Source organism: Oncorhynchus mykiss, chromosome 21 (genome assembly GCF_057628025.1).
Source record: "Oncorhynchus mykiss isolate SJ-2025 chromosome 21, ASM5762802v1, whole genome shotgun sequence".
Classification (NCBI taxonomy): domain Eukaryota; kingdom Metazoa; phylum Chordata; class Actinopteri; order Salmoniformes; family Salmonidae; genus Oncorhynchus; species Oncorhynchus mykiss.
The window spans coordinates 57417501-57435000 of record NC_143042.1 but is presented as its reverse complement, the minus strand read 5'-3'; the positions used below and the strand labels follow the sequence as shown (position 1 = coordinate 57435000).

The 17500-nt window shown below is 44.0% G+C and overlaps 1 protein-coding gene across 2 annotated transcripts in view; it reads right to left on the bottom strand.

Annotated features, from left to right (window-relative positions):
- Window positions 1-17500, bottom strand: part of LOC110509409 (F-box only protein 41) — a 42293-nt gene that overhangs the window by 21744 nt on the left and 3049 nt on the right. For both annotated transcript variants that reach the window (XM_036958438.2, XM_036958435.2), the window contains exons 2-6: window positions 8722-9650; window positions 3640-3991; window positions 3029-3090; window positions 2180-2505; window positions 889-1106 (exon numbers count right to left, since the gene is read on the bottom strand). In XM_036958438.2, the coding sequence (XP_036814333.2) occupies window positions 889-1106; window positions 2180-2505; window positions 3029-3090; window positions 3640-3991; window positions 8722-9536 (1773 nt within the window). In that variant the 5' untranslated portion in view covers window positions 9537-9650. The remainder of the gene's footprint in view (window positions 1-888; window positions 1107-2179; window positions 2506-3028; window positions 3091-3639; window positions 3992-8721; window positions 9651-17500) is intronic.

Sequence of the window (17500 nt, the reverse complement as noted above, 5' to 3'; positions counted from 1 at the left end):
TAAATAACATTACAATACATTAACCACAACCATTAAATAACATAACATTACCATACATTAACCACAACCATGAAATAACATTACAATACATTAACTACAACCATAAAATAACATTACAATACATTAACCACAACCATAAAATAACATTACCATACATTAACCACAACCATTAAATAACATTACCATACATTAACCACAACCATAAAATAACATTACCATACATTAACCACAACCATAAAATAACATTACAATACATTAAACACAACCATAAAATAACATAACATTACCATACATTAACCACAACCATTAAATAACATTACCATACATTAACCACAACCATAAAATAACATTACAATACATTAACCACAACCATAAAATAACATTACAATACATTAAACACAACCATAAAATAACATAACATTACCATACATTAACCACAACCATTAAATAACATTACCATACATTAACCACAACCATTAAATAACATTACCATACATTAACCACAACCATTAAATAACATTACAATACATTAACTAAAACCATGAAATAACATAACATTACCATACATTAACCACAACCATTAAATAACATTACCATACATTAACCACAACCATTAAATAACATTACCATACATTAACCACAACCATAAAATAACATTACCATACATTAACCACAACCATAAAATAACATAACATTACAATACATTAACCACAACCATTAAATAACATAACATTACCATACATTAACCACAACCACACAGTGAGACCAGGAGTGAAACACAACCATCTACTAAAACAGAACTGAAATAGACCACATGACCGCAACTTCACTGCGATTATATCAATGACATCAATAATGATGATGATGATGATGATGAAGGCGCGTTACCTTAGCGGAGACTCTGGCGTTCTCCAGTCGCACCCGTGTCCAGACGGCTGGGTGTCGTGCCACAAACCTCCAATCGGAGCACACCTCGGCGGCGAGCAGCAACGTCCGCACATCCAAATAAGGAAACACACAGAATAACCCCGCCCTCAGTCTCAGAGTCCCCGCCCCCAATGCTATGTAACCACGGTGACACGGGCTGGATCGTATGGACGACACACCTGGAGAGAAACGTCAGGTAGAGTTACAGTACACACATAGACATAGACAAGGCTGGATTTGTCTAGACAGAGTTATGTGGAGACTGGAGTTGTCTAGACAGAGTTATGTGGAGACTGGAGTTGTCTAGACAGAGTTATGTGGAGACTGGAGTTGTCTAGACAGAGTTATGTGGAGACTGGAGTTGTCTAGACAGAGTTATGTGGAGACTGGAGTTGTCTAGACAGAGTTATGTGGAGACTGGAGTTGTCTAGACAGAGTTATGTGGAGACTGGAGTTGTCTAGACAGTTATGTGAAGACTGGATTTGTCTAGACAGAGTTATGTGGAGACTGGAGTTGTCTAGACAGAGTTATGTGGAGACTGGAGTTGTCTAGACAGAGTTATGTGGAGACTGAGGTTGTCTTGACAGAGTTATGTGGAGACTGGAGTTGTCTAGACAGAGTTATGTGGAGACTGGAGTTGTCTAGACAGAGTTATGTGGAGACTGGAGTTGTCTAGACAGAGTTATGTGGAGACTGGAGTTGTCTAGACAGAGTTATGTGAAGACTGATCTGCATCAGGTAGAGTTACAGTACACACAAGGTTATTACCTGAGCCAGGTGGGTGTTCCAGACTGGTTAGGTTAAAGGTTAATACCTGAGCCAGGTGGGTGTTCTAGCCTGGTAAGGTTAAAGGTTATTCCCTGAGCCAGGTGAGTGTTCTAGCCTGGTAAGGTTAAAGGTTAATACCTGAGCCAGGTGGGTGTTCTAGCCTGGTAAGGTTAAAGGTTATTCCCTGAGCCAGGTGAGTGTTCTAGCCTGGTAAGGTTAAAGGTTAATACCTGAGCCAGGTGAGTGTTCTAGCCTGGTAAGGTTAAAGGTTAATACCTGAGCCGGGTGAGTGTTCCAGCCTGGAAAGGTTATTCCCTGAGCCGGGTGAGTGTTCCAGCCTGGAAAGGTTATTACCTGAGCCAGGTGAGTGTTCCAGCCTGGTAGGTTATTACCTGAGCCAGGTGAGTGTTCCAGCCTGGTAGGTTAAAAGTTATTCCCTGAGCCGGGTGAGTGTTCCAGACTGGTAAGGTTAAAGGTTATTACCTGAGCCAGGTGAGTGTTCCAGCCTGATGTGGGCGTGTCTCTGAGTCTCAGGTGTGCTCCAGGCCTCTGACCATGTGTCCTCCTCTTCATCATCCTCTTCCTCCTCTTCCTCTGTGCTGGGGGGCGCCCTCCACCTGGTCCGCCCCCACCCTCCCCTCCCCTCTGGGGTTCGCCTGTACCCCCTGTCCCTCCTCTCTCCTCCCTCTCGAGTAGAGCAGGGAACGTGGTAGTAACGGGCTTCCAGAGGTGTGGCCCACCCCCCCACCGAGTCACTGTCCCACCCCCCAGAACCCAGGGACAGCGTCCGCATACGACCAGCGGGGGCTCTAGAGAGAGAAAGGGAGACAGATACAGGTCCTGATTCCACAAAGACTGATATCCACTATATCAGCATTAGTTTGTTGATCCTGAATAAACAATCCAGCAAAATAGGATAAACACAGCTAAATTATGATCTAGGATCAACACAGCTAAATTATAATCTAGGATCAACACAGCTAAATTATGATCTAGGATCAACACAGATAAATTATGATCTAGGATCAACACAGCTAAATTATAATCTAGGATCAACACAGCTAAATTATGATCTAGGATCAACACAGCTAAATTATGATCTAGGATCAACACAGATAAATTATTAACCAGGATCAACACAGATAAATTATGATCTAGGATCAACACAGCTAAATTATGATCTAGGATCAACACAGCTAATTTATGATCTAGGATAAACACAGCTAAATAATGATCTAGGATCAACACAGCTAAATAATGATCTAGGATCAACACAGCTAATTGATGATCAAGGATCAACACAGATAAATTAGGATAATGAGGTGTACCTACCCATAGTTGTTGTGATAGATCTGGTCTCCTAGTCTGTGTGACCCAGATACACTGTAGCTTCTCTATGAGAGAAAGAAAGAGAGGCAGAAACAGAGACAGAAAGAGGAAGACAGTGTGAGAGAGAGAGAGAGAGAGAGAGAGAGATAGAGAGATAAGAGAGAGAGAGAGAGAGAGAGAGAGAGAGAGAGAAAGAGAGAGAGAGAATGGGGAGAGAGAGAGATAGAGAGAGCGGGAAAGAGATAGAAGGGGGAGAGAGAGAGAGAGAGAGAGAGATGGGAGAGAGAGAGAGAGAGATAGATAGAGAGATAAGAGAGAGAGAGAGAGAGAGAGAGAGAGAGAGAGAGAGAGAGAGAGAGAGATGGGAGAGAGAGAGAGAGACAGAGAGAGAGATAGAGAGCAAGAGAGAGGGAAAGAGATAGAAGGGAGAGAGAGAGAGAATGGGGAGAGAAAGAAAGAGAGCGAGAGAGAGCAAGAGAGAGAGGGTGAGAGAGAGACCGAGAGAAAGACAGAGAACATTACTACAAAATGTCCAGCCATCACCCCAAGACCTGGGAAACTGGTTATGTGGACTTCTCAGCCAATCAACGATCAGATAAATTGTTCCTTCTCACCCTGTAGCCAATTAACTTTGACCCTGTGATGATGTCGTCTTCACTCCCGTTGTGGGCGTGTCCATTGGTCCTGTGGCCATTGGTCCCATTGTGGGAGTGACTATCGTTATTGTATGTACGGCTATTATCATTGTGGGTGTGTCTGTCATCATTGTGGGTGTGTCTGTCATCATTGTGGGTGTGTCTGTCATCGTTGTGGGCGTGTCTGTCTGTAGCCACCAGTAGCTGCAGTTTTCTCTCTGCCCGGTCGGCCCGTTCCAGCAGAGCCTCTATGAAGGTCTGCAGCTGAAGCTTGGCCTCTGCTTCTCTCTCTGCTGTGGCTGTCAGGAACCGCTCAATATCACACACCTCCCTGTGATATAAATACACATAGACACATGTTAACATCCACCCACACAGATTTACACATTTTATTACGTTACAGTTTTATTCTAAAATGGATTACATTGTATTTTTTTCCTCATGAATCTACACACATTTGTTCTGCCACCTCTGGTCTCTGGGCCTCCAACCCGTACGGGGGACGCAGCTCCCGCTCAGCCCAGTCCAAGATGTTCTCTGTCTTGACTTTGCTGATAGCTATTTCATTGAGGAAAGATGTACTTACTATACCTGGTAGTCCCACCTAGCTACTGTATTTTAAGATGAATGTATTACCTGTGAGTCGCTCTAGATAATAGCTAAATTACTCCAAGTGTAAATGTAAAACACATGGAACAGTGAACCATCTCTACATAGTAGGAACAATAACATGGAAGATCCTGTATCTAGTAGGAACAATAACATGGAAGATCCTGTATCTAGTTGGAACAATAACATGGAAGATCCTGTATCTAGTAGGAACAATAACATGGAAGATCCTGTATCTAGTAGGAACAATAACATGGAAGATCCTGTATCTAGTAGGAACAATAACAAGGAAGATCCTGTATCTAGTAGGAACAATAACATGGAAGATCCTGTATCTAGTAGAAACAATAACATGGAAGATCCTTTATCTAGTAGGAACAATAACATGGAAGATCCTGTATCTAGTTGGAACAATAACATGGAAGATCCTGTATCTAGTAGGAACAATAACATGGAAGATCCTGTATCTAGTTGGAACAATAACATGGAAGATCCTGTATCTAGTAGGAACAATAACATGGAAGATCCTGTATCTAGTAGGAACAATAACATGGAAGATCCTGTATCTAGTAGGAACAATAACATGGAAGATCCTGTATCTAGTAGGAACAATAACATGGAAGATCCTGTATCTAGTAGGAACAATAACATGGAAGATCCTGTATCTAGTAGGAACAATAACATGGAAGATCCTGTATCTAGTAGAAACAATAACATGGAAGATCCTGTATCTAGTAGGAACAATAACATGGAAGATCCTGTATCTAGTAGGAACAATAACATGGAAGATCCTGTATCTAGTAGGAACAATAACATGGAAGATCCTGTATCTAGTAGGAACAATAACATGGAAGATCCTGTATCAAGTAGGAACAATAACATGGAAGATCCTGTATCTAGTAGGAACAATAACATGGAAGATCCTGTATCTAGTAGGAACAATAACAATAACATGGAAGATCCTGTATCTAGTAGGAACAATAACATGGAAGATCCTGTATCTAGTAGGAACAATAACATGGAAGATCCTGTATCTAGTAGGAACAATAACAATAACATGGAAGATCCTGTATCTAGTAGGAACAATAACATGGAAGATCCTGTATCTAGTAGGAACAATAACATGGAAGATCCTGTATCTAGTAGGAACAATAACATGGAAGATCCTGTATCTAGTAGGAACAATAACATGGAAGATCCTGTATCTAGTAGAAACAATAACAATAACATGGAAGATCCTGTATCTAGTAGGAACAATAACATGGAAGATCCTGTATCTAGTTGGAACAATAACATGGAAGATCCTGTATCTAGTAGGAACAATAACATGGAAGATCCTGTATCTAGTAGGAACAATAACATGGAAGATCCTGTATCTAGTAGGAACAATAACATGGAAGATACTGTATCTAGTTGGAACAATAACAATAACATGGAAGATCCTGTATCTAGTTGGAACAATAACATGGAAGATCCTGTATCTAGTAGGAACTATAACATGGAAGAACGAACAATCCTCTATCTAGTATCTATTAGAAACAATTACATGGAACAGTTTTCCTAAGACCCTTTTTGAGGCACCTGACCACACGACTGAACAGCCGTCCAGGTGTGACAATACTAGGGCCTGTAGGACCTGCCTTGTTGATAGTGTTGTTAAGAAGTTTGAAACTAGGACCTGCCTTGTTGATAGTGTTGTTAAGAATGTAGAAACTAGGGCCTGTAGGACCTGCCTTGTTTCTAACTTCTTAACAACACTATCAACAAGGCAGGTCCTACAGGCCCTAGTTTCTACCTTCTTAACAACACTATCAACAAGGCAGGTCCTAGTTTCTAACTTCTTAACAACACTATCAACTAGGACCTGCCTTGTTGATAGTGTTGTTAAGAAGGTAGAAACTAGGGCCTGTAGGACCTGCCTTGTTGATAGTGTTGTTAAGAAGTTAGAAACTAGGACCTGTAGGACCTGCCTTGTTGATAGTGCTGTTAAGATGGTAGAAACTAGGGCCTGTAGGACCTGCCTTGTTAATAGTGTTGTTAAGAAGGTAGAAACTAGGGCCTCTAGGACTTGCCTTGTTGATAGTGTTGTTAAGAAGGTAGAAACTATGGCCTGTAGGACCTGCCTTGTTGATAGTGTTAAGAAGGTAGAGCAGCACTTTATTATGGACAGACTTCTCCCCATCTTAGCTAGTGTTGTTGTATGTGACAAATAAAATTTGATTTGATTTGTTGTATCAATATGTTTTGACCATGACAGTTTACAAGCCAGGGTTACTCCAAGCAATTTAGTCACCTCAAATTGCTCAAGTTCCACATTATTCATGACAAGATTTAGTTGAGGTTTAGGGTTTAGGGAATGATTTGTCCCAAATCTGTAAATATTTCGGACTAACTTATTCCTTGCCACCCACTCTGAAACTAACTGCAGCTCTTTGTTAAGTGTTGCAATAATTTCAGTAGCTGTAGTAGCTGACATGTATAATGTTGAGTCATGCACATACATAGACACTCTGGCTTTACTTAAAGCCAGTGGCATGCTGTTAGTAAAGATTGAAAAAAGTAAGGGGCCTAGACAGCTGCCCTGGGGAATTCCTGATTCTAACTGGATTATGTTGGAGAGGATTCCATTAAGAACACCCTCTATGTTCTGTTAGACAGGTAATTCTTTATCCACAATAATGCACAGGGTGTAAAGCCTTGTAGAAAATATTGTTCATCGTCAATACAGGTTGGATAAGAGGTATATTCTCCATCGTCCTCTTGTACTGTTCAGTGGACAAACTATTTTTTCCCCTTCTCCTGAGTAGTAGGAGCTGTTCAAGCTAGCATAGAGAGAAATGTTTGCTTATGCTTCTGTGGCTGAAACTTAGCTTTGTAAAGCATAGAACGCCAGACTAGCCTGACATGTAGCTAGCATTTATAAACAGGCATAGAACACCAGACTAGCCTGACATGTAGCTAGCATTTATAAACAGGCATAGAACACCAGACTAGCTTGACATGTAGCTAGCTAATAACACCAGACTAGCCTGACATGTAGCTAGCTAATAACACCAGACTAGCCTGACATGTAACTAGCTAATAACACCAGACTAGCCTGACTTGTAGCTAGCTAATAACACCATCCTAGCCTGACATGTAGCTAGCTAATAACCCCCGACTAGCCTGACTTGTAGCTAGCTAATAACACCAGCCTAGCCTGACAAGTAGCTAGCGAATATTTGTAAACATAAAACATAAATGTTAAATTTCAAATGCTAGCTCCAGTCAAAGAGTTTCTGGGCTGCTCTTGCTTGGTAAGCTACTCTGGCTCCCCTAGTGGATATCCCCTACACAAGGCTCCTTTTTGCTTGGTAAGCTACTCGGTAAGCTACTCTGACTCCCACTAGAATATAAATCTTATTTAGTGGTGCCCCGACTCTCAAGTTAATTACATTTACATGATTAGCTCAATCAGGTAATATTAATTACGCAGAAATTATTTTATAGAATAGCATGTCATATCACTTAATCCTGCATAGCCAAAGACACGACATCATCCACGGCAACAGTAGACATGGGACTACACATACCTTAATACAACAGGCATGGGACTACCTATACCACAATGCAACAGGCATGGGACTACACATACCATAATGCAACAGTAGACATGGGACTACACATACCATAATACAACAGTAGACATGGGACTACACATACCATAATACAACAGTAGACATGGGACTACACATACCTTAATACAACAGTAGACATGGGACTACACATACCATAATACAACAGTAGACATGGGACTACACATACCATAATACAACAGTAGACATGGGACTACACATACCATAATACAACAGTAGACATGGGACTACACATACCATAATGCAACAGTAGGCATGGGACTACACATACCATAATACAACATGAATATTAGACTACACATTCCATAATGCAACAGTAGACATGGGACTATACATACCATAATGCAACAGGCATGGGACTACACATACCTTAATACAACATGAATATTAGACTACACATTCCATAATGCAACAGTAGACATGGGACTATACATACCATAATGCAACAGGCATGGGACTACACATACCATAATGCAACAGTAGACATGGGACTACACATACCATAGTGCAACAGTAGGCACGGGACTACACATACCATAATGCAACAGTAGACATGGGACTACCTATACCATAATGCAACAGTAGACATGGGACTACCTATACCATAATGCAACAGTAGACATGGGACTACACATACCATAATGCAACAGTAGACATGGGACTACACATACCTTAATACAACAGTAGACATGGGACTACACATACCATAATGCAACAGTAGGTTTCTGCTTGACTTGTGTTGTATCACTCTTATGGCTGCCGTATGTAGACATTATGAAGTGTTATAAGGATGTTATGAAGCGTTATAATCACTCACTGCTGCTTGCGACACAGCTCCTGGTCCTTCCCCTGCAGGTCTCTTTTCAGAGTGGCCATCATCTCCACGGAGACCGCCACCTGCCGGGAGAGATGGGAAGCCTGGTCCTCCAGCTCCTCATTCTCCCTCTCCAGCCGCGCCGCATCCCGCCTCTCATGCTCTAACTCCGCCTCTCGACGCTCTAGCTCCGCCCTCAGACAGCCCACATGCTGGGACACCCTCTCCTCCACCTCGTCAAACGTCCTGGCGATACTCCTCTCCACCCCCAGCCTCTCGTCAATCCCCAGCCCCAGAGTGAGGCTCTCGTCCAGGCAGAGCCCAAACTCCAGGCCCAGGCTTGGCCCCAGCCACCGGCGGTCTAGGCCTCTCAGCCCCAAATCAGGCAGGCTGTCTCCCCTACAGCCAGGCAGGACCAGGGCCGTGGTGCTGTGAGGAGGTGCAGTAGAGGAGGAGGTAGCTACAGGACCAGCAGAATTACCAGGACCAGATGACCCTCCTCCCTGGTCTCTCCTGGTCAACATCTCAATGAGTAGGTGGGTGGAGGCAGAGGAGGACGCTAGATCCAGGCAGGCCAGGGGGAAAGGTAGTCTCTCCCTCTCCGAACCCAGGACGGGGTGCTTCGGCTGGGCCACGGCGTGGGGGAGGAGTGGCAGCAGAGTTCCTGGGCTGGAGCTCCTGGCCCGGGCCTGAGACAGAACCAGGAGGGTCTCGTAGGTGTGTCGGCTGACCAGGTGGGACCGGAGGGCAGGTACGCTGTCGAAACGCTTGTCGTCTCCGCAGCGAGGGCAGAAGTACGGGAGGTCACATGATGCCATCGCTTCCGCCGGACTACCCTGGGCATCCCCTCGAACACACCCAGGGATAAGAGGTCAGAGGTCAGGGGTTAAAGTCAATCAGTGGTGTGTTCAGTGCTCTCTACCACTCCATACCTGCAGAACAGATTACAGAGCATCAGGATCATGGCTAGGAAAAAATGGTCTACTTTCATCGCTCTGTCTGTCTGTCAGATGACAACCCTGTCCTGTACAACCTAACGGGAAGAAAGAGCACACACACACACACACACACACACACACACACACACACACACACACACACACACACACACACACACACACACACACAGATTTGGTCAGTGTGTGCGCGTGTTTGTGTGTTTGTGTGTGTGTGTATGCATGTATATGCGTGTGTGTGTGTGTGTATGCTTGTAAAAGTGTGTGTGTGTGTGTGTGTGTGTGTTTGTGTGTGTGTGTGTGTGTGTGTATACACATGAGAATCAGTTCAGATGGGGTTCACAGAGAGAGCCCTGTGTCCACTTTACATACATCATTTCTATAATCATTAATTAATGTCTGGAGTCTTTTAACATCAGAACTGAATCCACATGTCCCTATTCTATATAGGTCACTCTCTAAACAATGTGAATCCATATGTCCCTATTCTATATAGGTCACTCTCTAAACAATGTGAATCCATATGTCCCTATTCTATATAGGTCACTCTCTAAACAAGGTGAATCCATATGTCCCTATTCTATATAGGTCACTCTCTAAACAATGTGAATCCATATGTCCCTATTCTATATAGGTCACTCTCTAAACAATGTGAATCCATATGTTCCTATTCTATATAGGTCACTCTCTAAACAATGTGAATCCATATGTCCCTATTCTATATAGGTCACTCTCTAAACAATGTGAATCCATATGTCCCTATTCTATATAGGTCACTCTCAAAACAATGTGGGTCATTAAAAATTCATTACAATGAAGCACTCAGTGATTAACTGCACCTCGCTCTTAACTTTGTCTCTCTCCAGAAAGAAACAGGAAAATGAAAAAGAAAGAGAGGGAGAGAATCGAGGTCAGACAGGGGAAGAGCGGAGATGAGGGGGAAGGAGAGAGGTCAGAGAGAGGAGGAGAGGAGGAGAAGAGGGAAGAGAGGGAGGTAGAGTGAGGAGAGGGAGGTAGAGTGAGGAGAGGGAGGTAGAGGAAGGAGAGGAGGGGGAAGGAGAGAGGTCAGAGAGAGGAGGAGAGGAGGAGAAGAGGGTAGAGTTATGTGGAGACTGATCTGCATCAGGTAGGGTGATGTGGAGACTGATCTGCATCAGGTAGGGTGATGTGGAGACTGATCTGCATCAGGTAGGGTGATGTGGAGACTGATCTGCATCAGGTACAGTTATGTGGAGACTGATCTGCATCAGGTAGGGTGATGTGGAGACTGATCTGCATCAGGTACAGTTATGTGGAGACTGATCAGCATCAGGTAGAATTATGTGGAGTCTGATCTGCATCAGGTAGGATGATGTGGAGACTGATCTGCATCAGGTAGGGTGATGTGGAGACTGATCTGCATCAGGTAGAGTGATGTGGAGACTGATCTGGGTCAGGTAGAGTGATGTGGAGACTGATCTGCATCAGGGAGAGTGATGTGGAGACTGATCTGCATCAGGTACAGTTATGTGGAGACTGATCAGCATCAGGTAGAATTATGTGGAGTCTGATCTGCATCAGGTAGGATGATGTGGAGACTGATCTGCATCAGGTAGGGTGATGTGGAGACTGATCTGCATCAGGTAGAGTGATGTGGAGACTGATCTGGGTCAGGTAGAGTGATGTGGAGACTGATCTGCATCAGGTAGAGTGATGTGGAGACTGATCTGCATCAGGTAGAATTATGTGGAGTCTGATCTGCATCAGGTAGGGTGATGTGGAGACTGATCTGCATCAGGTAGGGTGATGTGGAGACTGATCTGCATCAGGTAGAGTTATGTGGAGACTGATCTGCATCAGGTAGAGTTATGTGGAGACTGATCTGCATCAGGTAGGATGATGTGGAGACAGATCTGGGTCAGGTAGAGTGATGTGGAGACAGATATGCGTCGGGTAGAGTGATGTGGAGACTGATCTGGGTCAGACAGACTTGTGTGGAGACTGATCTGGGTCAGACAGGCTGATGTGGAGACTGATCTGCATCAGGTAGAGTGATGTGGAGACTGATCTGGGTCAGGTAGAGTTATGTGGAGACTGATCTTCATCAGGTAGAGTAATGTGGAGACTGATCTGCATCAGGTAGGGTGATGTGGAGACTGATCTGCATCAGGTATAGTTATGTGGAGACTGATCTGCATCAGGTATAATTATGTGGAGTCTGATCTGCATCAGGTAGGGTGATGTGGAGACTGATCTGCATCAGGTAGGATGATGTGGAGACAGATCTGGGTCAGGTAGAGTGATGTGGAGACAGATATGCGTCAGGTAGAGTGATGTGGAGACTGATCTGGGTCAGACAGACTTGTGTGGAGACTGATCTGGGTCAGACAGGCTGATGTGGAGACTGATCAGCATCAGGTAGAGTGATGTGGAGACTGATCTGGGTCAGGTAGAGAGATGTGGAGACTGATCTGCATCAGGTAGGGTAATGTGGAGACTGATCTGGGTCAGGTAGAGTTATGTGGAGACTGATCTGCATCAGGTAGAGTGATGTGGAGACAGATCTGGGTCAGGTAGAGTGATGTGGAGACTGATCTGCATCAGGTAGGGTAATGTGGAGACTGATCTGGGTCAGGTAGAGTTATGTGGAGACTGATCTGCATCAGGTAGAGTGATGTGGAGACAGATCTGGGTCAGGTTGAGTGATGTGGAGACTGATCTGCATCAGGTAGGGTGATGTAGAGACTGATCTGGGTCAGGTATAGTGATGTGGAGACTGATCTGGGTCAGGTAGAGTGATGTGGAGACTGATCTGCATCAGGTAGAGTGATGTGGAGACTGATCTGCATCAGGTAGAGTAATGTGGAGACTGATCTGCGTCAGGTAGAGCGTTGTGGAGAATGATCTGCGTCAGACAGACTTGTGTGGAGACTGATCTGCATCAGGTAGGGTGATGTGGAGACTGATCTGGGTCAGGTAGAGTGATGTGTAGACTGATCTGCATCAGGTAGAGTAATGTGGAGACTGATCTGCGTCAGGTAGAGTTATGTGGAGACTGATCTGCATCAGGTAGAGTGATGTGTAGACTGATCTGCATCAGGTAGAGTAATGTGGCGACTGATCTGCGTCAGGTAGAGTAATGTGGAGACTGATCTGGGTCAGGTAGAGTTATGTGGAGACTGATCTGCATCAGGTAGAATTATGTGGAGTCTGATCTGCATCAGGTAGAGTTATGTGGAGACTGATCTGCATCAGGTAGAGTGATGTGTAGACTGATCTGCATCAGGTAGAGTAATGTGGAGACTGATCTGGGTCAGGTAGAGTAATGTGGAGACTGATCTGCGTCAGGTAGAGTAATGTGGAGACTGATCTGCATCAGGTAGAGTTATGTGGAGACTGATCTGCATCAGGTAGAGTAATGTGGAGACTGATCTGCGTCAGGTAGAGTAATGTGGAGACTGATCTGGGTCAGGTAGAGTTATGTGGAGACTGATCTGCATCAGGTAGAGTGATGTGGAGACTGATCTGGGCCAGGTAGAGTTATGTGGAGACTGATCTGCATCAGGTAGAGTGATGTGTAGACTGATCTGCATCAGGTATAGTGATGTGGAGACTGATCTGGGTCAGGTAGAGTGATGTGGAGACTGATCTGGGTCAGGTAGAGTGATGTGGAGACAGATCTGGGTCAGGTAGAGTGATGTGGAGACAGATCTGGGTCAGGTAGAGTGATGTGGAGACAGATCTGGGTCAGGTAGAGTGATGTGGAGACAGATCTGGGTCAGGTAGAGTGATGTGGAGACAGATCTGGGTCAGACAGGGTGATGTGGAGACTGATCTGCATCAGGTAGAGTGATGTGGAGACAGATCTGGGTCAGGTAGAGTGATGTGGAGACAGATCTGGGTCAGGTAGAGTGATGTGGAGACTGATCTGGGTCAGGTAGAGCAATGTGGAGACTGATCTGGGTCAGGTAGAGTGATGTGGAGACTGATCTGGGTCAGGTTGAGTGATGTGGAGACTGATCTGGGTCAGGTATAGTGATGTGGAGACTGATCTGGGTCAGGTAGAGTGATGTGGAGACTGATCTGGGTCAGGTAGAGTGATGTGGAGACTGATCTGGGTCAGACAGTCTTGTGTGGAGATACTACGTTCCAAATGACACCCTATATACACTGAGTGAACAAAACATTAGGAACACCTGCTCTTTCCATAAGACTGACCAGGTGAATCGAGGTTTAAAACTATGATCCCTTATTGATGTTACTTGTTAAACCCACTTCAATCAGTGTAGATGAAGGGGAGGAGACGGATTAAAGAAGGATTTTTAAGCCTTCAGACAATTGAGACATGGATTGTGTATGTGTGCCATTCAGAGGGTGAATGGGTAAGACAACATATTGAAGTGCCTTTGAGCGGTGTATGGTAGTAGGTGCCCGGCGCACCGGTTTGTGTCAAGAACTGCAACAGTTTCCCGTGTGAATCAAGAACGGTCCACCACCCAAAGGACATCCAGACAACTTGACAACTGTGAGAAGCATTGGAGTCAACATGGGCCAGCATCCCTGTGTCCTTAATGTTTTGTACACTCGTTGCAGTGCACTACATCTGACCAGAACCCTATGGTTAAAAACTGGCGCACTGTAAAGGGTATCATTTAGGACGCAGGCAAAGAGAGTTGGGTATTACAGTCAGGCTATTTAAAAGCTCTGCAGTCTCTCTCTCTCTCTCTCTCTCTCTCTGTCTCTCTCTCTGTCTCTCTCTCTCTCTCTCTCTCTCTCTCTCTCTCGCTTTCCCATGAGGTTGGAGAGAGGAGAATGATGGTAGTGAGGGGGGGAGCATGTGGATGCCGATGTCATCTCCTCTAAACCTTTAGTGACGGCTGGGTGAGCAAAAAGAAAGAACTGCTCTGTCCCTCTCTCTCTCTCTCTCACTCTCTCTCTCTCTCTCTCTCTCTCTCTCTGTCTCTCTCTCTCTCTCTCTCTGTCTGTCTCTCTCTGTCTCTCTCTCTTTCTCTGTCTCTCTCTCTCTCTCCCTTCCTCTGTCTGTCTCTCTGTCTCTCAATTCAATTAAATTTGCTTTATTGGCTTGATGTAAATATTGCCAAAGCTTACTTTTGATATTTACAATATGAAAATAATAAGAATAAAAATTGTCAACGGGACAACAGTAACAACAAAAACCAAGGGTCAAAATAACCATACACTGAACAATAACAATAAGTATACAGTAGAGGACATGTGTAGGTTGATTGGTCTGTCAGACACTGTCCCTCAACGTATGGCAGGCAGCAATGTAGTGCGCTGCCAACCCACAGCTCTCTGCATCCTCCCCCAACAGGATGGGTAGCTTATCCTCATCAGAGAGGTCTTTGAAACCTTGAAGAAGGGTTTCAAATTTGGGGAAATGACACTCTCAGATTGCTTTATATTTTGGGCATTTTGTCAGGAAATGCAGCTCTGTCTCAGGTTCTGCTGTTGTGCAGTGGTTGCACAGCCTTTCCTCTACAGGGAGCCAGGTTTTCCTGTGTCTACCCTTCTCAATGGCAAGGCTGTGCTCACTGAGCCTGTACTTTGTCAAGGTTTTTCTAAGGTTTTGATCAGTAACCATGGTCAAATAGTTATCCACGGTGTACAGTTGATTTAGGGTCAGATAACACTGCTTTGTGTTTGTGCTTGTGTTTCCCAGTAAGCAATGTAGTTTTGTTTTGACTGTGAAGTAATTTGGTTTATCCTGATTGATTGGATGTTCTGGTCCTGAGGCTTCAGTGTGTTAGTAGAACAGGTTAGTGAACTCAGCCCCAGGACCAGCTGGATGAGGAGACTGAGGCTTCAGTGTGTTAGTAGAACAGGTTAGTGAACTCAGCCCCAGGACCAGCTGGATGAGGAGACTGAGGCTTCAGTGTGTTAGTAGAACAGGTTAGTGAACTCAGCCCCAGGACCAGCTGGATGAGGAGACTGAGGCTTCAGTGTGTTAGTAGAACAGGTTAGTGAACTCAGCCCCAGGACCAGCTGGATGAGGAGACTGAGGCTTCAGTGTGTTAGTAGAACAGGTTAGTGAACTCAGCCCCAGGACCAGCTGGATGAGGAGACTGAGGCTTCAGTGTGTTAGTAGAACAGGTTAGTGAACTCAGCCCCAGGACCAGCTGGATGAGGAGACTGAGGCTTCAGTGTGTTAGTAGAACAGGTTAGTGAACTCAGCCCCAGGACCAGCTGGATGAGGGTACACTTTTCTTTGCTCAGCTCTTGGCATTGCAGGGCTTGGTAATGATATGAGAGGGGGTCACCGTATTTTAGATGTTTCCAAAACTTAATAGCTCTTTTTTAGTTTTTATTATTAGTGGATATTGGCCTAATTCTGTCCTGCATACATTGTGTGTTGTTTTCCTCTGGACATGTAGAAGAATCTTACAGAACTCTGCATGCAGGGTTTCAATGGGGTGTTTGTCCCATTTTGTGAAATCTTGTTTTGCAAGACTCCACACCTCGCTGCCATGAAGTGCAATTGGTTCAATGACACATTCAATTAGTTTTAGCCAAATTGTAATAGGTATTTGAATTAGTTGTTTAATGGTGTAGAATGCCCTGTGTGCTTTCTCTCTCAGTTCATTCACTGCCTCATTAAGGTGTCCAGTTGAGCTTATTTTTAAACCTCAGTAATTGTAGTGTGTGCAGTACTCTATATATTTTGTACCAATTGAGAACTTTGGTCTAATTCCCTGAGATCTGGATCTTCTCAAGAAAATCATTATTTTAGTATTTTTGGGGTTTACTGCCAGGGCCGAGGTCTGGCAGTACTGCTCTAGCAGGTCCAGGCTCTGTTGTTGGCCATGTGCTGTGGGTGACAGCAGGCATAGGTCATCTGCGAAAAGTAGGCATTAAACATCTGAATTGTGGAGACTAACACCAGGGGCTGAGGATTTCTAGAATAGTGGCCAATTAGTTGATGTAAATATTGGAGAGTGCAGGGCTCAGAATGCAACCCTGGCGAAAGCCCCGCTCCTGGTTAAAGAATTATGTTATTTTCTTGCCAATTGTAATGCTGCACGTATTGCCAGTAGATATTGATTTAATTATGTGATATGTTTTACCCCCTACACCACTCTCAATAACTTTAGAATCAAATGCTTTTTGGAAGTCAATAAAGCAAGTGTATATTTTGGTATTATTTTGGTGGACATGTTTATCAATCAGGGTGTGTAGAGTGTAAGTATGGCCATGCAATGTTTTGGTATAAATCCAATTTGTCTTTTACTCAAGACATTGTGCTTATTAAGGAAGTTGAGAATTCTTACGTTTATAATACTACAGAAAACCTTCCCCAGGTTACTGTTCACACAAAGGCCTCTGGAATTGTTTGGGTCAAATTTTTCTCTGTTCTTAAAGATTGGGGTTATGAGTCCTTGATTCCAGATGTCAGGGAAATAACCTACACTCAGGATCAAACTAAACAGTTTTAATGTAGCCAATTTAAATGTTGCACTAGTGAGTTTGAGCATTTCATTTAGGATGCCATCAGGTCCACATGCTTTTTTAAATTTGAGAGCCTGAAGTTTCTTATAGAGCTCCTGGTCAGGAATAGTTTAGTTACTTATAGAGCTCCTGGTCAGTAATAGTTTAGTTTCTTATAGAGCTCCTGGTCAGTAATAGTTTAGTGTCTTCTAGAGCTCCTGGTCAGTAATAGTTTAGTGTCTTATAGAGCTCCTGGTCAGTAATAGTTTAGTGTCTTATAGAGCTCCTGGTCAGTAATAGTTTAGTGTCTTGTAGAGCTCCTGGTCAGTAATAGTTTAGTTTCTTCTAGAGCTCCTGGTCAGTAATAGTTTAGTGTCTTATAGAGCTCCTGGTCAGTAATA